This window comes from Porcisia hertigi, chromosome 15 (assembly GCF_017918235.1).
Source record: "Porcisia hertigi strain C119 chromosome 15, whole genome shotgun sequence".
NCBI lineage: Eukaryota > Euglenozoa > Kinetoplastea > Trypanosomatida > Trypanosomatidae > Porcisia > Porcisia hertigi.
In genome coordinates, this window is record NC_090574.1 from 175,151 (window position 1) to 201,294 (window position 26,144).

Here is a 26,144-nt window from a genome sequence, read left to right on the forward strand (position 1 = left end):
GACCGCGACTCTGTGCTGGAGCGGTCCATGGGCGCGGCGAGCGAGGACCAGCACCTCCCGCTGGGGAGCGTGCTGCAGCAGGCCGCTGAGGATATGCAGCGTGCCGACCGCGACTCTGTGCTGGAGCGGTCCATGGGCGCGGCGAGCGAGGACCAGCACCTCCCGCTGGGGAGCGTGCTGCAGCAGGCCGCTGAGGATATGCAGCGTGCTGACCGCGACTCTGTGCTAGAGCGGTCCATGGGCGCGGCGAGCGAGGACCGGCACCTCCCTCTGGGGAGCGTGCTGCAGCAGGCCGCTGAGGATATGCAGCGTGCTGACCGCGACTCTGTGCTGGAGCGGTCCATGGGCGCGGCGAGCGAGGACCGGCACCTCCCGCTGGGGAGCGTGCTGCAGCAGGCCGCTGAGGATATGCAGCGGCACCTCCCTCTGGGGAGCGTGCTGCAGCAGGCCGCTGAGGATATGCAGCGTGCCGACCGCGACTCTGTGCTAGAGCGGTCCATGGGCGCGGCGAGCGAGGACCGGCACCTCCCGCTGGGGAGCGTGCTGCAGCAGGCCGCTGAGGACATGCAGCGTGCCGACCGCGACTCTGTGCTGGAGCGGTCCATGGGCGCGGCGAGCGAGGACCAGCACCTCCCGCTGGGGAGCGTGCTGCAGCAGGCCGCTGAGGATATGCAGCGTGCCGACCGCGACTCTGTGCTAGAGCGGTCCATGGGCGCGGCGAGCGAGGACCGGCACCTCCCGCTGGGGAGCGTGCTGCAGCAGGCCGCTGAGGATATGCAGCGTGCTGACCGCGACTCTGTGCTAGAGCGGTCCATGGGCACGGCGAGCGAGGACCGGCACCTCCCGCTGGGGAGCGTGCTGCAGCAGGCCGCTGAGGACATGCAGCGTGCTGACCGCGACTCTGTGCTAGAGCGGTCCATGGGCGCGGCGAGCGAGGACCGGCACCTCCCTCTGGGGAGCGTGCTGCAGCAGGCCGCTGAGGATATGCAGCGTGCCGACCGCGACTCTGTGCTAGAGCGGTCCATGGGCGCGGCGAGCGAGGACCGGCACCTCCCGCTGGGGAGCGTGCTGCAGCAGGCCGCTGAGGACATGCAGCGTGCCGACCGCGACTCTGTGCTGGAGCGGTCCATGGGCGCGGCGAGCGAGGACCGGCACCTCCCGCTGGGGAGCGTGCTGCAGCAGGCCGCTGAGGATATGCAGCGTGCCGACCGCGACTCTGTGCTGGAGCGGTCCATGGGCGCGGCGAGCGAGGACCGGCACCTCCCGCTGGGGAGCGTGCTGCAGCAGGCCGCTGAGGATATGCAGCGTGCCGACCGCGACTCTGTGCTGGAGCGGTCCATGGGCGCGGCGAGCGAGGACCAGCACCTCCCGCTGGGGAGCGTGCTGCAGCAGGCCGCTGAGGATATGCAGCGTGCTGACCGCGACTCTGTGCTGGAGCGGTCCATGGGCGCGGCGAGCGAGGACCAGCACCTCCCGCTGGGGAGCGTGCTGCAGCAGGCCGCTGAGGATATGCAGCGTGCTGACCGCGACTCTGTGCTGGAGCGGTCCATGGGCGCGGCGAGCGAGGACCAGCACCTCCCGCTGGGGAGCGTGCTGCAGCAGGCCGCTGAGGACATGCAGCGTGCCGACCGCGACTCTGTGCTGGAGCGGTCCATGGGCGCGGCGAGCGAGGACCGGCACCTCCCGCTGGGGAGCGTGCTGCAGCAGGCCGCTGAGGATATGCAGCGTGCTGACCGCGACTCTGTGCTGGAGCGGTCCATGGGCGCGGCGAGCGAGGACCGGCACCTCCCGCTGGGGAGCGTGCTGCAGCAGGCCGCTGAGGATATGCAGCGTGCCGACCGCGACTCTGTGCTGGAGCGGTCCATGGGCGCGGCGAGCGAGGACCAGCACCTCCCGCTGGGGAGCGTGCTGCAGCAGGCCGCTGAGGATATGCAGCGTGCTGACCGCGACTCTGTGCTGGAGCGGTCCATGGGCGCGGCGAGCGAGGACCGGCACCTCCCGCTGGGGAGCGTGCTGCAGCAGGCCGCTGAGGATATGCAGCGTGCTGACCGCGACTCTGTGCTGGAGCGGTCCATGGGCGCGGCGAGCGAGGACCGGCACCTCCCGCTGGGGAGCGTGCTGCAGCAGGCCGCTGAGGATATGCAGCGTGCCGACCGCGACTCTGTGCTGGAGCGGTCCATGGGCGCGGCGAGCGAGGACCGGCACCTCCCGCTGGGGAGCGTGCTGCAGCAGGCCGCTGAGGACATGCAGCGTGCCGACCGCGACTCTGTGCTGGAGCGGTCCATGGGCGCGGCGAGCGAGGACCAGCACCTCCCGCTGGGGAGCGTGCTGCAGCAGGCCGCTGAGGATATGCAGCGTGCCGACCGCGACTCTGTGCTGGAGCGGTCCATGGGCGCGGCGAGCGAGGACCGGCACCTCCCGCTGGGGAGCGTGCTGCAGCAGGCCGCTGAGGATATGCAGCGTGCCGACCGCGACTCTGTGCTGGAGCGGTCCATGGGCGCGGCGAGCGAGGACCAGCACCTCCCGCTGGGGAGCGTGCTGCAGCAGGCCGCTGAGGATATGCAGCGTGCTGACCGCGACTCTGTGCTGGAGCGGTCCATGGGCGCGGCGAGCGAGGACCGGCACCTCCCGCTGGGGAGCGTGCTGCAGCAGGCCGCTGAGGACATGCAGCGTGCCGACCGCGACTCTGTGCTGGAGCGGTCCATGGGCGCGGCGAGCGAGGACCGGCACCTCCCGCTGGGGAGCGTGCTGCAGCAGGCCGCTGAGGATATGCAGCGTGCCGACCGCGACTCTGTGCTGGAGCGGTCCATGGGCGCGGCGAGCGAGGACCGGCACCTCCCGCTGGGGAGCGTGCTGCAGCAGGCCGCTGAGGATATGCAGCGTGCCGACCGCGACTCTGTGCTGGAGCGGTCCATGGGCGCGGCGAGCGAGGACCAGCACCTCCCGCTGGGGAGCGTGCTGCAGCAGGCCGCTGAGGATATGCAGCGTGCTGACCGCGACTCTGTGCTAGAGCGGTCCATGGGCGCGGCGAGCGAGGACCGGCACCTCCCGCTGGGGAGCGTGCTGCAGCAGGCCGCTGAGGATATGCAGCGTGCCGACCGCGACTCTGTGCTGGAGCGGTCCATGGGCGCGGCGAGCGAGGACCGGCACCTCCCGCTGGGGAGCGTGCTGCAGCAGGCCGCTGAGGATATGCAGCGTGCCGACCGCGACTCTGTGCTGGAGCGGTCCATGGGCGCGGCGAGCGAGGACCGGCACCTCCCGCTGGGGAGCGTGCTGCAGCAGGCCGCTGAGGATATGCAGCGTGCTGACCGCGACTCTGTGCTAGAGCGGTCCATGGGCGCGGCGAGCGAGGACCGGCACCTCCCTCTGGGGAGCGTGCTGCAGCAGGCCGCTGAGGATATGCAGCGTGCTGACCGCGACTCTGTGCTGGAGCGGTCCATGGGCGCGGCGAGCGAGGACCGGCACCTCCCGCTGGGGAGCGTGCTGCAGCAGGCCGCTGAGGATATGCAGCGTGCCGACCGCGACTCTGTGCTGGAGCGGTCCATGGGCGCGGCGAGCGAGGACCGGCACCTCCCGCTGGGGAGCGTGCTGCAGCAGGCCGCTGAGGATATGCAGCGTGCCGACCGCGACTCTGTGCTGGAGCGGTCCATGGGCGCGGCGAGCGAGGACCAGCACCTCCCGCTGGGGAGCGTGCTGCAGCAGGCCGCTGAGGATATGCAGCGTGCTGACCGCGACTCTGTGCTAGAGCGGTCCATGGGCACGGCGAGCGAGGACCGGCACCTCCCGCTGGGGAGCGTGCTGCAGCAGGCCGCTGAGGACATGCAGCGTGCTGACCGCGACTCTGTGCTAGAGCGGTCCATGGGCGCGGCGAGCGAGGACCGGCACCTCCCTCTGGGGAGCGTGCTGCAGCAGGCCGCTGAGGATATGCAGCATGCCGACCGCGACTCTGTGCTAGAGCGGTCCATGGGCGCGGCGAGCGAGGACCAGCACCTCCCGCTGGGGAGCGTGCTGCAGCAGGCCGCTGAGGATATGCAGCGTGCTGACTGCGATACCCGGCTGAGGCAAAAAGTTGATTCTGCAAAAGTGAAACGTAACTGCCGCACGCGCCCCGAGCATCTGACCTACAAGGTGCAGATAGCGGAGGTGCCTGGGGAGAAGGCCGGCGAGGTACGCGAGGTAGAGACGGACACGGTACCCTTCCTGTCGGGCACGGAGGTACGCGACCCGTACTACGAGGAGCTGGCGGCGCTGCGCGCGTCGCTGGTGGAGGAGGATCCCAAGACCAACGCAAACACGATCCGTGCGGTGGAGAAGCAGATGAACGACCGCGCAGTGCAGCTGCACGCGGACGGCGAGCGCGCCGTCGCGGTTCGGGAGCGCATGCGCGACGCGCTGCTTGAGCAGTACCCGTTCCTCCCAATAGAGGCCCATGGCATTGCGCTGGAGGACCTGTCGCTGCGTGACGACGACGAGTTTGTGAAGGCTGAGCAGGAGCACGCGCGGCTTGCTGCTCAGCCCGCGTGCAACGTGGAGTCGCTGTGCGCCGCGGAGAGGCGAATAAGCGAGTGCGCGGAGAAGCTGGCGGACGAGGCTGCAGCCGAGGAGGCAGCGCTGCGCGAGAGGTTGCCGTTCGTGGAGGTGGGCAAGGTGCCGCTGCGCGCCATGGGGCTAGAGTCGTGTCTGGAGTTCGCGGAGCTGCTGGTGCAGTACGAAGTGCTTGCGAAGGACTCCGTGATGGCAGAGGGACCCGAGGCGAAGCGGCTGGAAAAGGCCATGAACGACCTGGCCCAGTTGCGGGCCTACGACGAGGCGGCTGCGTTGCACTGCGCTGCGGTGAGGGAAGCCGACCTGCACGAGCGCTTCCTGTTCCTGCCGGAAGAGCCGGTGCCGGGCGTGTCGCTGGTGGAGGCGGGCGTGATGAGCGACTCCGAGTTCCGCACGCTGGCAAACGCGCTGCTGGACCTGCGCCGGAGCCCGGAAGCCAATCCTGAGGCGCTGCGCGCCGCGGAGGAGGCACTGGCGGATCGCGCTGCCGAGGTGGCTGCGTCGAAGCAGCGCGCGACGGAGGAGGCGCGTGTGCACTACCCGTTCCTGTCGCGTCGCGTGGCGGGCGTGTTGCTGTGCGATCTGCCGCTGGCGCGTGACGCGCTGTTCCAGGAGCTGATGGCGCAGCGCGCCCCGCTGCTGGAGGAACCGGAGGCGAACGCCGAGCCTCTGCGTGCCGTGGAAGACCAGTTACGCAGCTGCGCTGCGGGGCTCGCGGACGCCAAGAAAAAGCTGGATGCCGCCCAGGCCGCGGACAACAACGAAGTACGTGCGCACAACCCGTTCCTGCCTCACAGCGACGTGCGCGGCGTACCGCTGCGCGAATTGGACCTGATGCAGGACGCCGAGTATGCGGACAAGTGGCTGGACCGGCTGCGGTTGATGGAACACCCGGAGGAGAACCAACACGCCCTCGAGGCCGTTGATGACGCGCTGCGCGACCGAGCCGAAGAGCGAGCGCGGGACAAGCTGCGCGCGGAGGACGAGTTGCTGGCGAAGCATCCCTTCGTGGTGCGGCCGGCAGGTGCGCCGCTGTTGGCGTCGCTAGGCGTGCCGGTGGACGAGCAGTTCCAGCAACTGTCACAGGAGCACGCCGCGCTTGCGCGGGAGCCGGTGCGAAACGCATTGCCGCTGCGCGCGGTGGCGGCGGCGTTGCAGGCCCGTGTAGTTTCACTCGCTGCTGCAGACGCCCAGGAGGCGCTGAGGCCGGCGGAGGCCACACGGGCGCTGGTGCGTGAGCACCTGATGTGCGTGCCCTACATGCACCCCGATGTCCCCAAGGACTCGATGTTTAGCGAGCTAGCAGAAAAGCGTGACGCACTGCTGAGCAACCCCGAACGCAACGCCACGCCGCTGCGCGCGGTGGAGGAGGCGATGCATGAGCGTGCGGTGTGGGTGGCGGCGCAGCGCAAGCGCCGCACGCGCCCCGAGCATCTGACCTACAAGGTGCAGATAGCGGAGGTGCCTGGGGAGAAGGCCGGCGAGGTACGCGAGGTAGAGACGGACACGGTACCCTTCCTGTCGGGCACGGAGGTACGCGACCCGTACTACGAGGAGCTGGCGGCGCTGCGCGCGTCGCTGGTGGAGGAGGATCCCAAGACCAACGCAAACACGATCCGTGCGGTGGAGAAGCAGATGAACGACCGCGCAGTGCAGCTGCACGCGGACGGCGAGCGCGCCGTCGCGGTTCGGGAGCGCATGCGCGACGCGCTGCTTGAGCAGTACCCGTTCCTCCCAATAGAGGCCCATGGCATTGCGCTGGAGGACCTGTCGCTGCGTGACGACGACGAGTTTGTGAAGGCTGAGCAGGAGCACGCGCGGCTTGCTGCTCAGCCCGCGTGCAACGTGGAGTCGCTGTGCGCCGCGGAGAGGCGAATAAGCGAGTGCGCGGAGAAGCTGGCGGACGAGGCTGCAGCCGAGGAGGCAGCGCTGCGCGAGAGGTTGCCGTTCGTGGAGGTGGGCAAGGTGCGCTGCGCGCCATGGGGCTAGAGTCGTGTCTGGAGTTCGCGGAGCTGCTGGTGCAGTACGAAGTGCTTGCGAAGGACTCCGTGATGGCAGAGGGACCCGAGGCGAAGCGGCTGGAAAAGGCCATGAACGACCTGGCCCAGTTGCGGGCCTACGACGAGGCGGCTGCGTTGCACTGCGCTGCGGTGAGGGAAGCCGACCTGCACGAGCGCTTCCCGTTCCTGCCGGAAGAGCCGGTGCCGGGCGTGTCGCTGGTGGAGGCGGGCGTGATGAGCGACTCCGAGTTCCGCACGCTGGCAAACGCGCTGCTGGACCTGCGCCGGAGCCCGGAAGCCAATCCTGAGGCGCTGCGCGCCGCGGAGGAGGCACTGGCGGATCGCGCTGCCGAGGTGGCTGCGTCGAAGCAGCGCGCGACGGAGGAGGCGCGTGTGCACTACCCGTTCCTGTCGCGTCGCGTGGCGGGCGTGTTGCTGTGCGATCTGCCGCTGGCGCGTGACGCGCTGTTCCAGGAGCTGATGGCGCAGCGCGCCCCGCTGCTGGAGGAACCGGAGGCGAACGCCGAGCCTCTGCGTGCCGTGGAAGACCAGTTACGCAGCTGCGCTGCGGGGCTCGCGGACGCCAAGAAAAAGCTGGATGCCGCCCAGGCCGCGGACAACAACGAAGTACGTGCGCACAACCCGTTCCTGCCTCACAGCGACGTGCGCGGCGTACCGCTGCGCGAATTGGACCTGATGCAGGACGCCGAGTATGCGGACAAGTGGCTGGACCGGCTGCGGTTGATGGAACACCCGGAGGAGAACCAACACGCCCTCGAGGCCGTTGAGGATCGCGCTGCGCGACCGAGCCGAAGAGCGAGCGCGGGACAAGCTGCGCGCGGAGGACGAGTTGCTGGCGAAGCATCCCTTCGTGGTGCGGCCGGCAGGTGCGCCGCTGTTGGCGTCGCTAGGCGTGCCGGTGGACGAGCAGTTCCAGCAACTGTCACAGGAGCACGCCGCGCTTGCGCGGGAGCCGGTGCGAAACGCATTGCCGCTGCGCGCGGTGGCGGCGGCGTTGCAGGCCCGTGTAGTTTCACTCGCTGCTGCAGACGCCCAGGAGGCGCTGAGGCCGGCGGAGGCCACACGGGCGCTGGTGCGTGAGCACCTGATGTGCGTGCCCTACATGCACCCCGATGTCCCCAAGGACTCGATGTTTAGCGAGCTAGCAGAAAAGCGTGACGCACTGCTGAGCAACCCCGAACGCAACGCCACGCCGCTGCGCGCGGTGGAGGAGGCGATGCATGAGCGTGCGGTGTGGGTGGCGGCGCAGCGCAAGCGCCGCACGCGCCCCGAGCATCTGACCTACAAGGTGCAGATAGCGGAGGTGCCTGGGGAGAAGGCCGGCGAGGTACGCGAGGTAGAGACGGACACGGTACCCTTCCTGTCGGGCACGGAGGTACGCGACCCGTACTACGAGGAGCTGGCGGCGCTGCGCGCGTCGCTGGTGGAGGAGGATCCCAAGACCAACGCAAACACGATCCGTGCGGTGGAGAAGCAGATGAACGACCGCGCAGTGCAGCTGCACGCGGACGGCGAGCGCGCCGTCGCGGTTCGGGAGCGCATGCGCGACGCGCTGCTTGAGCAGTACCCGTTCCTCCCAATAGAGGCCCATGGCATTGCGCTGGAGGACCTGTCGCTGCGTGACGACGACGAGTTTGTGAAGGCTGAGCAGGAGCACGCGCGGCTTGCTGCTCAGCCCGCGTGCAACGTGGAGTCGCTGTGCGCCGCGGAGAGGCGAATAAGCGAGTGCGCGGAGAAGCTGGCGGACGAGGCTGCAGCCGAGGAGGCAGCGCTGCGCGAGAGGTTGCCGTTCGTGGAGGTGGGCAAGGTGCCGCTGCGCGCCATGGGGCTAGAGTCGTGTCTGGAGTTCGCGGAGCTGCTGGTGCAGTACGAAGTGCTTGCGAAGGACTCCGTGATGGCAGAGGGACCCGAGGCGAAGCGGCTGGAAAAGGCCATGAACGACCTGGCCCAGTTGCGGGCCTACGACGAGGCGGCTGCGTTGCACTGCGCTGCGGTGAGGGAAGCCGACCTGCACGAGCGCTTCCCGTTCCTGCCGGAAGAGCCGGTGCCGGGCGTGTCGCTGGTGGAGGCGGGCGTGATGAGCGACTCCGAGTTCCGCACGCTGGCAAACGCGCTGCTGGACCTGCGCCGGAGCCCGGAAGCCAATCCTGAGGCGCTGCGCGCCGCGGAGGAGGCACTGGCGGATCGCGCTGCCGAGGTGGCTGCGTCGAAGCAGCGCGCGACGGAGGAGGCGCGTGTGCACTACCCGTTCCTGTCGCGTCGCGTGGCGGGCGTGTTGCTGTGCGATCTGCCGCTGGCGCGTGACGCGCTGTTCCAGGAGCTGATGGCGCAGCGCGCCCCGCTGCTGGAGGAACCGGAGGCGAACGCCGAGCCTCTGCGTGCCGTGGAAGACCAGTTACGCAGCTGCGCTGCGGGGCTCGCGGACGCCAAGAAAAGCTGGATGCCGCCCAGGCCGCGGACAACAACGAAGTACGTGCGCACAACCCGTTCCTGCCTCACAGCGACGTGCGCGGCGTACCGCTGCGCGAATTGGACCTGATGCAGGACGCCGAGTATGCGGACAAGTGGCTGGACCGGCTGCGGTTGATGGAACACCCGGAGGAGAACCAACACGCCCTCGAGGCCGTTGAGTGACGCGCTGCGCGACCGAGCCGAAGAGCGAGCGCGGGACAAGCTGCGCGCGGAGGACGAGTTGCTGGCGAAGCATCCCTTCGTGGTGCGGCCGGCAGGTGCGCCGCTGTTGGCGTCGCTAGGGCGTGCCGGTGGACGAGCAGTTCCAGCAACTGTCACAGGAGCACGCCGCGCTTGCGCGGGAGCCGGTGCGAAACGCATTGCCGCTGCGCGCGGTGGCGGCGGCGTTGCAGGCCCGTGTAGTTTCACTCGCTGCTGCAGACGCCCAGGAGGCGCTGAGGCCGGCGGAGGCCACACGGGCGCTGGTGCGTGAGCACCTGATGTGCGTGCCCTACATGCACCCCGATGTCCCCAAGGACTCGATGTTTAGCGAGCTAGCAGAAAAGCGTGACGCACTGCTGAGCAACCCCGAACGCAACGCCACGCCGCTGCGCGCGGTGGAGGAGGCGATGCATGAGCGTGCGGTGTGGGTGGCGGCGCAGCGCAAGCGCCGCACGCGCCCCGAGCATCTGACCTACAAGGTGCAGATAGCGGAGGTGCCTGGGGAGAAGGCCGGCGAGGTACGCGAGGTAGAGACGGACACGGTACCCTTCCTGTCGGGCACGGAGGTACGCGACCCGTACTACGAGGAGCTGGCGGCGCTGCGCGCGTCGCTGGTGGAGGAGGATCCCAAGACCAACGCAAACACGATCCGTGCGGTGGAGAAGCAGATGAACGACCGCGCAGTGCAGCTGCACGCGGACGGCGAGCGCGCCGTCGCGGTTCGGGAAGCGCATGCGCGACGCGCTGCTTGAGCAGTACCCGTTCCTCCCAATAGAGGCCCATGGCATTGCGCTGGAGGACCTGTCGCTGCGTGACGACGACGAGTTTGTGAAGGCTGAGCAGGAGCACGCGCGGCTTGCTGCTCAGCCCGCGTGCAACGTGGAGTCGCTGTGCGCCGCGGAGAGGCGAATAAGCGAGTGCGCGGAGAAGCTGGCGGACGAGGCTGCAGCCGAGGAGGCAGCGCTGCGCGAGAGGTTGCCGTTCGTGGAGGTGGGCAAGGTGCCGCTGCGCGCCATGGGGCTAGAGTCGTGTCTGGAGTTCGCGGAGCTGCTGGTGCAGTACGAAGTGCTTGCGAAGGACTCCGTGATGGCAGAGGGACCCGAGGCGAAGCGGCTGGAAAAGGCCATGAACGACCTGGCCCAGTTGCGGGCCTACGACGAGGCGGCTGCGTTGCACTGCGCTGCGGTGAGGGAAGCCGACCTGCACGAGCGCTTCCCGTTCCTGCCGGAAGAGCCGGTGCCGGGCGTGTCGCTGGTGGAGGCGGGCGTGATGAGCGACTCCGAGTTCCGCACGCTGGCAAACGCGCTGCTGGACCTGCGCCGGAGCCCGGAAGCCAATCCTGAGGCGCTGCGCGCCGCGGAGGAGGCACTGGCGGATCGCGCTGCCGAGGTGGCTGCGTCGAAGCAGCGCGCGACGGAGGAGGCGCGTGTGCACTACCCGTTCCTGTCGCGTCGCGTGGCGGGCGTGTTGCTGTGCGATCTGCCGCTGGCGCGTGACGCGCTGTTCCAGGAGCTGATGGCGCAGCGCGCCCCGCTGCTGGAGGAACCGGAGGCGAACGCCGAGCCTCTGCGTGCCGTGGAAGACCAGTTACGCAGCTGCGCTGCGGGGCTCGCGGACGCCAAGAAAAAGCTGGATGCCGCCCAGGCCGCGGACAACAACGAAGTACGTGCGCACAACCCGTTCCTGCCTCACAGCGACGTGCGCGGCGTACCGCTGCGCGAATTGGACCTGATGCAGGACGCCGAGTATGCGGACAAGTGGCTGGACCGGCTGCGGTTGATGGAACACCCGGAGGAGAACCAACACGCCCTCGAGGCCGTTGAGGACGCGCTGCGCGACCGAGCCGAAGAGCGAGCGCGGGACAAGCTGCGCGCGGAGGACGAGTTGCTGGCGAAGCATCCCTTCGTGGTGCGGCCGGCAGGTGCGCCGCTGTTGGCGTCGCTAGGCGTGCCGGTGGACGAGCAGTTCCAGCAACTGTCACAGGAGCACGCCGCGCTTGCGCGGGAGCCGGTGCGAAACGCATTGCCGCTGCGCGCGGTGGCGGCGGCGTTGCAGGCCCGTGTAGTTTCACTCGCTGCTGCAGACGCCCAGGAGGCGCTGAGGCCGGCGGAGGCCACACGGGCGCTGGTGCGTGAGCACCTGATGTGCGTGCCCTACATGCACCCCGATGTCCCCAAGGACTCGATGTTTAGCGAGCTAGCAGAAAAGCGTGACGCACTGCTGAGCAACCCCGAACGCAACGCCACGCCGCTGCGCGCGGTGGAGGAGGCGATGCATGAGCGTGCGGTGTGGGTGGCGGCGCAGCGCAAGCGCCGCACGCGCCCCGAGCATCTGACCTACAAGGTGCAGATAGCGGAGGTGCCTGGGGAGAAGGCCGGCGAGGTACGCGAGGTAGAGACGGACACGGTACCCTTCCTGTCGGGCACGGAGGTACGCGACCCGTACTACGAGGAGCTGGCGGCGCTGCGCGCGTCGCTGGTGGAGGAGGATCCCAAGACCAACGCAAACACGATCCGTGCGGTGGAGAAGCAGATGAACGACCGCGCAGTGCAGCTGCACGCGGACGGCGAGCGCGCCGTCGCGGTTCGGGAGCGCATGCGCGACGCGCTGCTTGAGCAGTACCCGTTCCTCCCAATAGAGGCCCATGGCATTGCGCTGGAGGACCTGTCGCTGCGTGACGACGACGAGTTTGTGAAGGCTGAGCAGGAGCACGCGCGGCTTGCTGCTCAGCCCGCGTGCAACGTGGAGTCGCTGTGCGCCGCGGAGAGGCGAATAAGCGAGTGCGCGGAGAAGCTGGCGGACGAGGCTGCAGCCGAGGAGGCAGCGCTGCGCGAGAGGTTGCCGTTCGTGGAGGTGGGCAAGGTGCCGCTGCGCGCCATGGGGCTAGAGTCGTGTCTGGAGTTCGCGGAGCTGCTGGTGCAGTACGAAGTGCTTGCGAAGGACTCCGTGATGGCAGAGGGACCCGAGGCGAAGCGGCTGGAAAAGGCCATGAACGACCTGGCCCAGTTGCGGGCCTACGACGAGGCGGCTGCGTTGCACTGCGCTGCGGTGAGGGAAGCCGACCTGCACGAGCGCTTCCCGTTCCTGCCGGAAGAGCCGGTGCCGGGCGTGTCGCTGGTGGAGGCGGGCGTGATGAGCGACTCCGAGTTCCGCACGCTGGCAAACGCGCTGCTGGACCTGCGCCGGAGCCCGGAAGCCAATCCTGAGGCGCTGCGCGCCGCGGAGGAGGCACTGGCGGATCGCGCTGCCGAGGTGGCTGCGTCGAAGCAGCGCGCGACGGAGGAGGCGCGTGTGCACTACCCGTTCCTGTCGCGTCGCGTGGCGGGCGTGTTGCTGTGCGATCTGCCGCTGGCGCGTGACGCGCTGTTCCAGGAGCTGATGGCGCAGCGCGCCCCGCTGCTGGAGGAACCGGAGGCGAACGCCGAGCCTCTGCGTGCCGTGGAAGACCAGTTACGCAGCTGCGCTGCGGGGCTCGCGGACGCCAAGAAAAGCTGGATGCCGCCCAGGCCGCGGACAACAACGAAGTACGTGCGCACAACCCGTTCCTGCCTCACAGCGACGTGCGCGGCGTACCGCTGCGCGAATTGGACCTGATGCAGGACGCCGAGTATGCGGACAAGTGGCTGGACCGGCTGCGGTTGATGGAACACCCGGAGGAGAACCAACACGCCCTCGAGGCCGTTGAGGACGCGCTGCGCGACCGAGCCGAAGAGCGAGCGCGGGACAAGCTGCGCGCGGAGGACGAGTTGCTGGCGAAGCATCCCTTCGTGGTGCGGCCGGCAGGTGCGCCGCTGTTGGCGTCGCTAGGCGTGCCGGTGGACGAGCAGTTCCAGCAACTGTCACAGGAGCACGCCGCGCTTGCGCGGGAGCCGGTGCGAAACGCATTGCCGCTGCGCGCGGTGGCGGCGGCGTTGCAGGCCCGTGTAGTTTCACTCGCTGCTGCAGACGCCCAGGAGGCGCTGAGGCCGGCGGAGGCCACACGGGCGCTGGTGCGTGAGCACCTGATGTGCGTGCCCTACATGCACCCCGATGTCCCCAAGGACTCGATGTTTAGCGAGCTAGCAGAAAAGCGTGACGCACTGCTGAGCAACCCCGAACGCAACGCCACGCCGCTGCGCGCGGTGGAGGAGGCGATGCATGAGCGTGCGGTGTGGGTGGCGGCGCAGCGCAAGCGCCGCACGCGCCCCGAGCATCTGACCTACAAGGTGCAGATAGCGGAGGTGCCTGGGGAGAAGGCCGGCGAGGTACGCGAGGTAGAGACGGACACGGTACCCTTCCTGTCGGGCACGGAGGTACGCGACCCGTACTACGAGGAGCTGGCGGCGCTGCGCGCGTCGCTGGTGGAGGAGGATCCCAAGACCAACGCAAACACGATCCGTGCGGTGGAGAAGCAGATGAACGACCGCGCAGTGCAGCTGCACGCGGACGGCGAGCGCGCCGTCGCGGTTCGGGAGCGCATGCGCGACGCGCTGCTTGAGCAGTACCCGTTCCTCCCAATAGAGGCCCATGGCATTGCGCTGGAGGACCTGTCGCTGCGTGACGACGACGAGTTTGTGAAGGCTGAGCAGGAGCACGCGCGGCTTGCTGCTCAGCCCGCGTGCAACGTGGAGTCGCTGTGCGCCGCGGAGAGGCGAATAAGCGAGTGCGCGGAGAAGCTGGCGGACGAGGCTGCAGCCGAGGAGGCAGCGCTGCGCGAGAGGTTGCCGTTCGTGGAGGTGGGCAAGGTGCCGCTGCGCGCCATGGGGCTAGAGTCGTGTCTGGAGTTCGCGGAGCTGCTGGTGCAGTACGAAGTGCTTGCGAAGGACTCCGTGATGGCAGAGGGACCCGAGGCGAAGCGGCTGGAAAAGGCCATGAACGACCTGGCCCAGTTGCGGGCCTACGACGAGGCGGCTGCGTTGCACTGCGCTGCGGTGAGGGAAGCCGACCTGCACGAGCGCTTCCCGTTCCTGCCGGAAGAGCCGGTGCCGGGCGTGTCGCTGGTGGAGGCGGGCGTGATGAGCGACTCCGAGTTCCGCACGCTGGCAAACGCGCTGCTGGACCTGCGCCGGAGCCCGGAAGCCAATCCTGAGGCGCTGCGCGCCGCGGAGGAGGCACTGGCGGATCGCGCTGCCGAGGTGGCTGCGTCGAAGCAGCGCGCGACGGAGGAGGCGCGTGTGCACTACCCGTTCCTGTCGCGTCGCGTGGCGGGCGTGTTGCTGTGCGATCTGCCGCTGGCGCGTGACGCGCTGTTCCAGGAGCTGATGGCGCAGCGCGCCCCGCTGCTGGAGGAACCGGAGGCGAACGCCGAGCCTCTGCGTGCCGTGGAAGACCAGTTACGCAGCTGCGCTGCGGGGCTCGCGGACGCCAAGAAAAAGCTGGATGCCGCCCAGGCCGCGGACAACAACGAAGTACGTGCGCACAACCCGTTCCTGCCTCACAGCGACGTGCGCGGCGTACCGCTGCGCGAATTGGACCTGATGCAGGACGCCGAGTATGCGGACAAGTGGCTGGACCGGCTGCGGTTGATGGAACACCCGGAGGAGAACCAACACGCCCTCGAGGCCGTTGAGGACGCGCTGCGCGACCGAGCCGAAGAGCGAGCGCGGGACAAGCTGCGCGCGGAGGACGAGTTGCTGGCGAAGCATCCCTTCGTGGTGCGGCCGGCAGGTGCGCCGCTGTTGGCGTCGCTAGGCGTGCCGGTGGACGAGCAGTTCCAGCAACTGTCACAGGAGCACGCCGCGCTTGCGCGGGAGCCGGTGCGAAACGCATTGCCGCTGCGCGCGGTGGCGGCGGCGTTGCAGGCCCGTGTAGTTTCACTCGCTGCTGCAGACGCCCAGGAGGCGCTGAGGCCGGCGGAGGCCACACGGGCGCTGGTGCGTGAGCACCTGATGTGCGTGCCCTACATGCACCCCGATGTCCCCAAGGACTCGATGTTTAGCGAGCTAGCAGAAAAGCGTGACGCACTGCTGAGCAACCCCGAACGCAACGCCACGCCGCTGCGCGCGGTGGAGGAGGCGATGCATGAGCGTGCGGTGTGGGTGGCGGCGCAGCGCAAGCGCCGCACGCGCCCCGAGCATCTGACCTACAAGGTGCAGATAGCGGAGGTGCCTGGGGAGAAGGCCGGCGAGGTACGCGAGGTAGAGACGGACACGGTACCCTTCCTGTCGGGCACGGAGGTACGCGACCCGTACTACGAGGAGCTGGCGGCGCTGCGCGCGTCGCTGGTGGAGGAGGATCCCAAGACCAACGCAAACACGATCCGTGCGGTGGAGAAGCAGATGAACGACCGCGCAGTGCAGCTGCACGCGGACGGCGAGCGCGCCGTCGCGGTTCGGGAGCGCATGCGCGACGCGCTGCTTGAGCAGTACCCGTTCCTCCCAATAGAGGCCCATGGCATTGCGCTGGAGGACCTGTCGCTGCGTGACGACGACGAGTTTGTGAAGGCTGAGCAGGAGCACGCGCGGCTTGCTGCTCAGCCCGCGTGCAACGTGGAGTCGCTGTGCGCCGCGGAGAGGCGAATAAGCGAGTGCGCGGAGAAGCTGGCGGACGAGGCTGCAGCCGAGGAGGCAGCGCTGCGCGAGAGGTTGCCGTTCGTGGAGGTGGGCAAGGTGCCGCTGCGCGCCATGGGGCTAGAGTCGTGTCTGGAGTTCGCGGAGCTGCTGGTGCAGTACGAAGTGCTTGCGAAGGACTCCGTGATGGCAGAGGGACCCGAGGCGAAGCGGCTGGAAAAGGCCATGAACGACCTGGCCCAGTTGCGGGCCTACGACGAGGCGGCTGCGTTGCACTGCGCTGCGGTGAGGGAAGCCGACCTGCACGAGCGCTTCCCGTTCCTGCCGGAAGAGCCGGTGCCGGGCGTGTCGCTGGTGGAGGCGGGCGTGATGAGCGACTCCGAGTTCCGCACGCTGGCAAACGCGCTGCTGGACCTGCGCCGGAGCCCGGAAGCCAATCCTGAGGCGCTGCGCGCCGCGGAGGAGGCACTGGCGGATCGCGCTGCCGAGGTGGCTGCGTCGAAGCAGCGCGCGACGGAGGAGGCGCGTGTGCACTACCCGTTCCTGTCGCGTCGCGTGGCGGGCGTGTTGCTGTGCGATCTGCCGCTGGCGCGTGACGCGCTGTTCCAGGAGCTGATGGCGCAGCGCGCCCCGCTGCTGGAGGAACCGGAGGCGAACGCCGAGCCTCTGCGTGCCGTGGAAGACCAGTTACGCAGCTGCGCTGCGGGGCTCGCGGACGCCAAGAAAAAGCTGGATGCCGCCCAGGCCGCGGACAACAACGAAGTACGTGCGCACAACCCGTTCCTGCCTCACAGCGACGTGCGCGGCGTACCGCTGCGCGAATTGGACCTGATGCAGGACGCCGAGTATGCGGACAAGTGGCTGGACCGGCTGCGGTTGATGGAACACCCGGAGGAGAACCAACACGCCCTCGAGGCCGTTGAGGACGCGCTGCGCGACCGAGCCGAAGAGCGAGCGCGGGACAAGCTGCGCGCGGAGGACGAGTTGCTGGCGAAGCATCCCTTCGTGGTGCGGCCGGCAGGTGCGCCGCTGTTGGCGTCGCTAGGCGTGCCGGTGGACGAGCAGTTCCAGCAACTGTCACAGGAGCACGCCGCGCTTGCGCGGGAGCCGGTGCGAAACGCATTGCCGCTGCGCGCGGTGGCGGCGGCGTTGCAGGCCCGTGTAGTTTCACTCGCTGCTGCAGACGCCCAGGAGGCGCTGAGGCCGGCGGAGGCCACACGGGCGCTGGTGCGTGAGCACCTGATGTGCGTGCCCTACATGCACCCCGATGTCCCCAAGGACTCGATGTTTAGCGAGCTAGCAGAAAAGCGTGACGCACTGCTGAGCAACCCCGAACGCAACGCCACGCCGCTGCGCGCGGTGGAGGAGGCGATGCATGAGCGTGCGGTGTGGGTGGCGGCGCAGCGCAAGCGCCGCACGCGCCCCGAGCATCTGACCTACAAGGTGCAGATAGCGGAGGTGCCTGGGGAGAAGGCCGGCGAGGTACGCGAGGTAGAGACGGACACGGTACCCTTCCTGTCGGGCACGGAGGTACGCGACCCGTACTACGAGGAGCTGGCGGCGCTGCGCGCGTCGCTGGTGGAGGAGGATCCCAAGACCAACGCAAACACGATCCGTGCGGTGGAGAAGCAGATGAACGACCGCGCAGTGCAGCTGCACGCGGACGGCGAGCGCGCCGTCGCGGTTCGGGAGCGCATGCGCGACGCGCTGCTTGAGCAGTACCCGTTCCTCCCAATAGAGGCCCATGGCATTGCGCTGGAGGACCTGTCGCTGCGTGACGACGACGAGTTTGTGAAGGCTGAGCAGGAGCACGCGCGGCTTGCTGCTCAGCCCGCGTGCAACGTGGAGTCGCTGTGCGCCGCGGAGAGGCGAATAAGCGAGTGCGCGGAGAAGCTGGCGGACGAGGCTGCAGCCGAGGAGGCAGCGCTGCGCGAGAGGTTGCCGTTCGTGGAGGTGGGCAAGGTGCCGCTGCGCGCCATGGGGCTAGAGTCGTGTCTGGAGTTCGCGGAGCTGCTGGTGCAGTACGAAGTGCTTGCGAAGGACTCCGTGATGGCAGAGGGACCCGAGGCGAAGCGGCTGGAAAAGGCCATGAACGACCTGGCCCAGTTGCGGGCCTACGACGAGGCGGCTGCGTTGCACTGCGCTGCGGTGAGGGAAGCCGACCTGCACGAGCGCTTCCCGTTCCTGCCGGAAGAGCCGGTGCCGGGCGTGTCGCTGGTGGAGGCGGGCGTGATGAGCGACTCCGAGTTCCGCACGCTGGCAAACGCGCTGCTGGACCTGCGCCGGAGCCCGGAAGCCAATCCTGAGGCGCTGCGCGCCGCGGAGGAGGCACTGGCGGATCGCGCTGCCGAGGTGGCTGCGTCGAAGCAGCGCGCGACGGAGGAGGCGCGTGTGCACTACCCGTTCCTGTCGCGTCGCGTGGCGGGCGTGTTGCTGTGCGATCTGCCGCTGGCGCGTGACGCGCTGTTCCAGGAGCTGATGGCGCAGCGCGCCCCGCTGCTGGAGGAACCGGAGGCGAACGCCGAGCCTCTGCGTGCCGTGGAAGACCAGTTACGCAGCTGCGCTGCGGGGCTCGCGGACGCCAAGAAAAAGCTGGATGCCGCCCAGGCCGCGGACAACAACGAAGTACGTGCGCACAACCCGTTCCTGCCTCACAGCGACGTGCGCGGCGTACCGCTGCGCGAATTGGACCTGATGCAGGACGCCGAGTATGCGGACAAGTGGCTGGACCGGCTGCGGTTGATGGAACACCCGGAGGAGAACCAACACGCCCTCGAGGCCGTTGAGGACGCGCTGCGCGACCGAGCCGAAGAGCGAGCGCGGGACAAGCTGCGCGCGGAGGACGAGTTGCTGGCGAAGCATCCCTTCGTGGTGCGGCCGGCAGGTGCGCCGCTGTTGGCGTCGCTAGGCGTGCCGGTGGACGAGCAGTTCCAGCAACTGTCACAGGAGCACGCCGCGCTTGCGCGGGAGCCGGTGCGAAACGCATTGCCGCTGCGCGCGGTGGCGGCGGCGTTGCAGGCCCGTGTAGTTTCACTCGCTGCTGCAGACGCCCAGGAGGCGCTGAGGCCGGCGGAGGCCACACGGGCGCTGGTGCGTGAGCACCTGATGTGCGTGCCCTACATGCACCCCGATGTCCCCAAGGACTCGATGTTTAGCGAGCTAGCAGAAAAGCGTGACGCACTGCTGAGCAACCCCGAACGCAACGCCACGCCGCTGCGCGCGGTGGAGGAGGCGATGCATGAGCGTGCGGTGTGGGTGGCGGCGCAGCGCAAGCGCCGCACGCGCCCCGAGCATCTGACCTACAAGGTGCAGATAGCGGAGGTGCCTGGGGAGAAGGCCGGCGAGGTACGCGAGGTAGAGACGGACACGGTACCCTTCCTGTCGGGCACGGAGGTACGCGACCCGTACTACGAGGAGCTGGCGGCGCTGCGCGCGTCGCTGGTGGAGGAGGATCCCAAGACCAACGCAAACACGATCCGTGCGGTGGAGAAGCAGATGAACGACCGCGCAGTGCAGCTGCACGCGGACGGCGAGCGCGCCGTCGCGGTTCGGGAGCGCATGCGCGACGCGCTGCTTGAGCAGTACCCGTTCCTCCCAATAGAGGCCCATGGCATTGCGCTGGAGGACCTGTCGCTGCGTGACGACGACGAGTTTGTGAAGGCTGAGCAGGAGCACGCGCGGCTTGCTGCTCAGCCCGCGTGCAACGTGGAGTCGCTGTGCGCCGCGGAGAGGCGAATAAGCGAGTGCGCGGAGAAGCTGGCGGACGAGGCTGCAGCCGAGGAGGCAGCGCTGCGCGAGAGGTTGCCGTTCGTGGAGGTGGGCAAGGTGCCGCTGCGCGCCATGGGGCTAGAGTCGTGTCTGGAGTTCGCGGAGCTGCTGGTGCAGTACGAAGTGCTTGCGAAGGACTCCGTGATGGCAGAGGGACCCGAGGCGAAGCGGCTGGAAAAGGCCATGAACGACCTGGCCCAGTTGCGGGCCTACGACGAGGCGGCTGCGTTGCACTGCGCTGCGGTGAGGGAAGCCGACCTGCACGAGCGCTTCCCGTTCCTGCCGGAAGAGCCGGTGCCGGGCGTGTCGCTGGTGGAGGCGGGCGTGATGAGCGACTCCGAGTTCCGCACGCTGGCAAACGCGCTGCTGGACCTGCGCCGGAGCCCGGAAGCCAATCCTGAGGCGCTGCGCGCCGCGGAGGAGGCACTGGCGGATCGCGCTGCCGAGGTGGCTGCGTCGAAGCAGCGCGCGACGGAGGAGGCGCGTGTGCACTACCCGTTCCTGTCGCGTCGCGTGGCGGGCGTGTTGCTGTGCGATCTGCCGCTGGCGCGTGACGCGCTGTTCCAGGAGCTGATGGCGCAGCGCGCCCCGCTGCTGGAGGAACCGGAGGCGAACGCCGAGCCTCTGCGTGCCGTGGAAGACCAGTTACGCAGCTGCGCTGCGGGGCTCGCGGACGCCAAGAAAAAGCTGGATGCCGCCCAGGCCGCGGACAACAACGAAGTACGTGCGCACAACCCGTTCCTGCCTCACAGCGACGTGCGCGGCGTACCGCTGCGCGAATTGGACCTGATGCAGGACGCCGAGTATGCGGACAAGTGGCTGGACCGGCTGCGGTTGATGGAACACCCGGAGGAGAACCAACACGCCCTCGAGGCCGTTGAGGACGCGCTGCGCGACCGAGCCGAAGAGCGAGCGCGGGACAAGCTGCGCGCGGAGGACGAGTTGCTGGCGAAGCATCCCTTCGTGGTGCGGCCGGCAGGTGCGCCGCTGTTGGCGTCGCTAGGCGTGCCGGTGGACGAGCAGTTCCAGCAACTGTCACAGGAGCACGCCGCGCTTGCGCGGGAGCCGGTGCGAAACGCATTGCCGCTGCGCGCGGTGGCGGCGGCGTTGCAGGCCCGTGTAGTTTCACTCGCTGCTGCAGACGCCCAGGAGGCGCTGAGGCCGGCGGAGGCCACACGGGCGCTGGTGCGTGAGCACCTGATGTGCGTGCCCTACATGCACCCCGATGTCCCCAAGGACTCGATGTTTAGCGAGCTAGCAGAAAAGCGTGACGCACTGCTGAGCAACCCCGAACGCAACGCCACGCCGCTGCGCGCGGTGGAGGAGGCGATGCATGAGCGTGCGGTGTGGGTGGCGGCGCAGCGCAAGCGCCGCACGCGCCCCGAGCATCTGACCTACAAGGTGCAGATAGCGGAGGTGCCTGGGGAGAAGGCCGGCGAGGTACGCGAGGTAGAGACGGACACGGTACCCTTCCTGTCGGGCACGGAGGTACGCGACCCGTACTACGAGGAGCTGGCGGCGCTGCGCGCGTCGCTGGTGGAGGAGGATCCCAAGACCAACGCAAACACGATCCGTGCGGTGGAGAAGCAGATGAACGACCGCGCAGTGCAGCTGCACGCGGACGGCGAGCGCGCCGTCGCGGTTCGGGAGCGCATGCGCGACGCGCTGCTTGAGCAGTACCCGTTCCTCCCAATAGAGGCCCATGGCATTGCGCTGGAGGACCTGTCGCTGCGTGACGACGACGAGTTTGTGAAGGCTGAGCAGGAGCACGCGCGGCTTGCTGCTCAGCCCGCGTGCAACGTGGAGTCGCTGTGCGCCGCGGAGAGGCGAATAAGCGAGTGCGCGGAGAAGCTGGCGGACGAGGCTGCAGCCGAGGAGGCAGCGCTGCGCGAGAGGTTGCCGTTCGTGGAGGTGGGCAAGGTGCCGCTGCGCGCCATGGGGCTAGAGTCGTGTCTGGAGTTCGCGGAGCTGCTGGTGCAGTACGAAGTGCTTGCGAAGGACTCCGTGATGGCAGAGGGACCCGAGGCGAAGCGGCTGGAAAAGGCCATGAACGACCTGGCCCAGTTGCGGGCCTACGACGAGGCGGCTGCGTTGCACTGCGCTGCGGTGAGGGAAGCCGACCTGCACGAGCGCTTCCCGTTCCTGCCGGAAGAGCCGGTGCCGGGCGTGTCGCTGGTGGAGGCGGGCGTGATGAGCGACTCCGAGTTCCGCACGCTGGCAAACGCGCTGCTGGACCTGCGCCGGAGCCCGGAAGCCAATCCTGAGGCGCTGCGCGCCGCGGAGGAGGCACTGGCGGATCGCGCTGCCGAGGTGGCTGCGTCGAAGCAGCGCGCGACGGAGGAGGCGCGTGTGCACTACCCGTTCCTGTCGCGTCGCGTGGCGGGCGTGTTGCTGTGCGATCTGCCGCTGGCGCGTGACGCGCTGTTCCAGGAGCTGATGGCGCAGCGCGCCCCGCTGCTGGAGGAACCGGAGGCGAACGCCGAGCCTCTGCGTGCCGTGGAAGACCAGTTACGCAGCTGCGCTGCGGGGCTCGCGGACGCCAAGAAAAAGCTGGATGCCGCCCAGGCCGCGGACAACAACGAAGTACGTGCGCACAACCCGTTCCTGCCTCACAGCGACGTGCGCGGCGTACCGCTGCGCGAATTGGACCTGATGCAGGACGCCGAGTATGCGGACAAGTGGCTGGACCGGCTGCGGTTGATGGAACACCCGGAGGAGAACCAACACGCCCTCGAGGCCGTTGAGTGACGCGCTGCGCGACCGAGCCGAAGAGCGAGCGCGGGACAAGCTGCGCGCGGAGGACGAGTTGCTGGCGAAGCATCCCTTCGTGGTGCGGCCGGCAGGTGCGCCGCTGTTGGCGTCGCTAGGCGTGCCGGTGGACGAGCAGTTCCAGCAACTGTCACAGGAGCACGCCGCGCTTGCGCGGGAGCCGGTGCGAAACGCATTGCCGCTGCGCGCGGTGGCGGCGGCGTTGCAGGCCCGTGTAGTTTCACTCGCTGCTGCAGACGCCCAGGAGGCGCTGAGGCCGGCGGAGGCCACACGGGCGCTGGTGCGTGAGCACCTGATGTGCGTGCCCTACATGCACCCCGATGTCCCCAAGGACTCGATGTTTAGCGAGCTAGCAGAAAAGCGTGACGCACTGCTGAGCAACCCCGAACGCAACGCCACGCCGCTGCGCGCGGTGGAGGAGGCGATGCATGAGCGTGCGGTGTGGGTGGCGGCGCAGCGCAAGCGCCGCACGCGCCCCGAGCATCTGACCTACAAGGTGCAGATAGCGGAGGTGCCTGGGGAGAAGGCCGGCGAGGTACGCGAGGTAGAGACGGACACGGTACCCTTCCTGTCGGGCACGGAGGTACGCGACCCGTACTACGAGGAGCTGGCGGCGCTGCGCGCGTCGCTGGTGGAGGAGGATCCCAAGACCAACGCAAACACGATCCGTGCGGTGGAGAAGCAGATGAACGACCGCGCAGTGCAGCTGCACGCGGACGGCGAGCGCGCCGTCGCGGTTCGGGAGCGCATGCGCGACGCGCTGCTTGAGCAGTACCCGTTCCTCCCAATAGAGGCCCATGGCATTGCGCTGGAGGACCTGTCGCTGCGTGACGACGACGAGTTTGTGAAGGCTGAGCAGGAGCACGCGCGGCTTGCTGCTCAGCCCGCGTGCAACGTGGAGTCGCTGTGCGCCGCGGAGAGGCGAATAAGCGAGTGCGCGGAGAAGCTGGCGGACGAGGCTGCAGCCGAGGAGGCAGCGCTGCGCGAGAGGTTGCCGTTCGTGGAGGTGGGCAAGGTGCCGCTGCGCGCCATGGGGCTAGAGTCGTGTCTGGAGTTCGCGGAGCTGCTGGTGCAGTACGAAGTGCTTGCGAAGGACTCCGTGATGGCAGAGGGACCCGAGGCGAAGCGGCTGGAAAAGGCCATGAACGACCTGGCCCAGTTGCGGGCCTACGACGAGGCGGCTGCGTTGCACTGCGCTGCGGTGAGGGAAGCCGACCTGCACGAGCGCTTCCCGTTCCTGCCGGAAGAGCCGGTGCCGGGCGTGTCGCTGGTGGAGGCGGGCGTGATGAGCGACTCCGAGTTCCGCACGCTGGCAAACGCGCTGCTGGACCTGCGCCGGAGCCCGGAAGCCAATCCTGAGGCGCTGCGCGCCGCGGAGGAGGCACTGGCGGATCGCGCTGCCGAGGTGGCTGCGTCGAAGCAGCGCGCGACGGAGGAGGCGCGTGTGCACTACCCGTTCCTGTCGCGTCGCGTGGCGGGCGTGTTGCTGTGCGATCTGCCGCTGGCGCGTGACGCGCTGTTCCAGGAGCTGATGGCGCAGCGCGCCCCGCTGCTGGAGGAACCGGAGGCGAACGCCGAGCCTCTGCGTGCCGTGGAAGACCAGTTACGCAGCTGCGCTGCGGGGCTCGCGGACGCCAAGAAAAGCTGGATGCCGCCCAGGCCGCGGACAACAACGAAGTACGTGCGCACAACCCGTTCCTGCCTCACAGCGACGTGCGCGGCGTACCGCTGCGCGAATTGGACCTGATGCAGGACGCCGAGTATGCGGACAAGTGGCTGGACCGGCTGCGGTTGATGGAACACCCGGAGGAGAACCAACACGCCCTCGAGGCCGTTGAGTGACGCGCTGCGCGACCGAGCCGAAGAGCGAGCGCGGGACAAGCTGCGCGCGGAGGACGAGTTGCTGGCGAAGCATCCCTTCGTGGTGCGGCCGGCAGGTGCGCCGCTGTTGGCGTCGCTAGGCGTGCCGGTGGACGAGCAGTTCCAGCAACTGTCACAGGAGCACGCCGCGCTTGCGCGGGAGCCGGTGCGAAACGCATTGCCGCTGCGCGCGGTGGCGGCGGCGTTGCAGGCCCGTGTAGTTTCACTCGCTGCTGCAGACGCCCAGGAGGCGCTGAGGCCGGCGGAGGCCACACGGGCGCTGGTGCGTGAGCACCTGATGTGCGTGCCCTACATGCACCCCGATGTCCCCAAGGACTCGATGTTTAGCGAGCTAGCAGAAAAGCGTGACGCACTGCTGAGCAACCCCGAACGCAACGCCACGCCGCTGCGCGCGGTGGAGGAGGCGATGCATGAGCGTGCGGTGTGGGTGGCGGCGCAGCGCAAGCGCCGCACGCGCCCCGAGCATCTGACCTACAAGGTGCAGATAGCGGAGGTGCCTGGGGAGAAGGCCGGCGAGGTACGCGAGGTAGAGACGGACACGGTACCCTTCCTGTCGGGCACGGAGGTACGCGACCCGTACTACGAGGAGCTGGCGGCGCTGCGCGCGTCGCTGGTGGAGGAGGATCCCAAGACCAACGCAAACACGATCCGTGCGGTGGAGAAGCAGATGAACGACCGCGCAGTGCAGCTGCACGCGGACGGCGAGCGCGCCGTCGCGGTTCGGGGAGCGCATGCGCGACGCGCTGCTTGAGCAGTACCCGTTCCTCCCAATAGAGGCCCATGGCATTGCGCTGGAGGACCTGTCGCTGCGTGACGACGACGAGTTTGTGAAGGCTGAGCAGGAGCACGCGCGGCTTGCTGCTCAGCCCGCGTGCAACGTGGAGTCGCTGTGCGCCGCGGAGAGGCGAATAAGCGAGTGCGCGGAGAAGCTGGCGGACGAGGCTGCAGCCGAGGAGGCAGCGCTGCGCGAGAGGTTGCCGTTCGTGGAGGTGGGCAAGGTGCCGCTGCGCGCCATGGGGCTAGAGTCGTGTCTGGAGTTCGCGGAGCTGCTGGTGCAGTACGAAGTGCTTGCGAAGGACTCCGTGATGGCAGAGGGACCCGAGGCGAAGCGGCTGGAAAAGGCCATGAACGACCTGGCCCAGTTGCGGGCCTACGACGAGGCGGCTGCGTTGCACTGCGCTGCGGTGAGGGAAGCCGACCTGCACGAGCGCTTCCCGTTCCTGCCGGAAGAGCCGGTGCCGGGCGTGTCGCTGGTGGAGGCGGGCGTGATGAGCGACTCCGAGTTCCGCACGCTGGCAAACGCGCTGCTGGACCTGCGCCGGAGCCCGGAAGCCAATCCTGAGGCGCTGCGCGCCGCGGAGGAGGCACTGGCGGATCGCGCTGCCGAGGTGGCTGCGTCGAAGCAGCGCGCGACGGAGGAGGCGCGTGTGCACTACCCGTTCCTGTCGCGTCGCGTGGCGGGCGTGTTGCTGTGCGATCTGCCGCTGGCGCGTGACGCGCTGTTCCAGGAGCTGATGGCGCAGCGCGCCCCGCTGCTGGAGGAACCGGAGGCGAACGCCGAGCCTCTGCGTGCCGTGGAAGACCAGTTACGCAGCTGCGCTGCGGGGCTCGCGGACGCCAAGAAAAAGCTGGATGCCGCCCAGGCCGCGGACAACAACGAAGTACGTGCGCACAACCCGTTCCTGCCTCACAGCGACGTGCGCGGCGTACCGCTGCGCGAATTGGACCTGATGCAGGACGCCGAGTATGCGGACAAGTGGCTGGACCGGCTGCGGTTGATGGAACACCCGGAGGAGAACCAACACGCCCTCGAGGCCGTTGAGTGATCGCGCTGCGCGACCGAGCCGAAGAGCGAGCGCGGGACAAGCTGCGCGCGGAGGACGAGTTGCTGGCGAAGCATCCCTTCGTGGTGCGGCCGGCAGGTGCGCCGCTGTTGGCGTCGCTAGGCGTGCCGGTGGACGAGCAGTTCCAGCAACTGTCACAGGAGCACGCCGCGCTT

At 68.8% G+C, this 26,144-nt stretch overlaps 1 protein-coding gene across 1 annotated transcript in view; it reads left to right on the forward strand.

Annotated features, from left to right (window-relative positions):
• Positions 1–15,559: 15,559 nt before the first annotated feature.
• The window catches only part of JKF63_06084 (uncharacterized protein), a gene marked incomplete at both ends in the record, with an annotated part of 37,941 nt that continues 27,356 nt past the window's right edge, over positions 15,560–26,144 (forward strand). Inside the window, 2 exons of the mRNA XM_067902036.1 lie at positions 15,560–17,257; positions 19,034–20,983. Coding sequence (XP_067758383.1) covers positions 15,560–17,257; positions 19,034–20,983 — 3,648 coding nt within the window. The remainder of the gene's footprint in view (positions 17,258–19,033; positions 20,984–26,144) is intronic.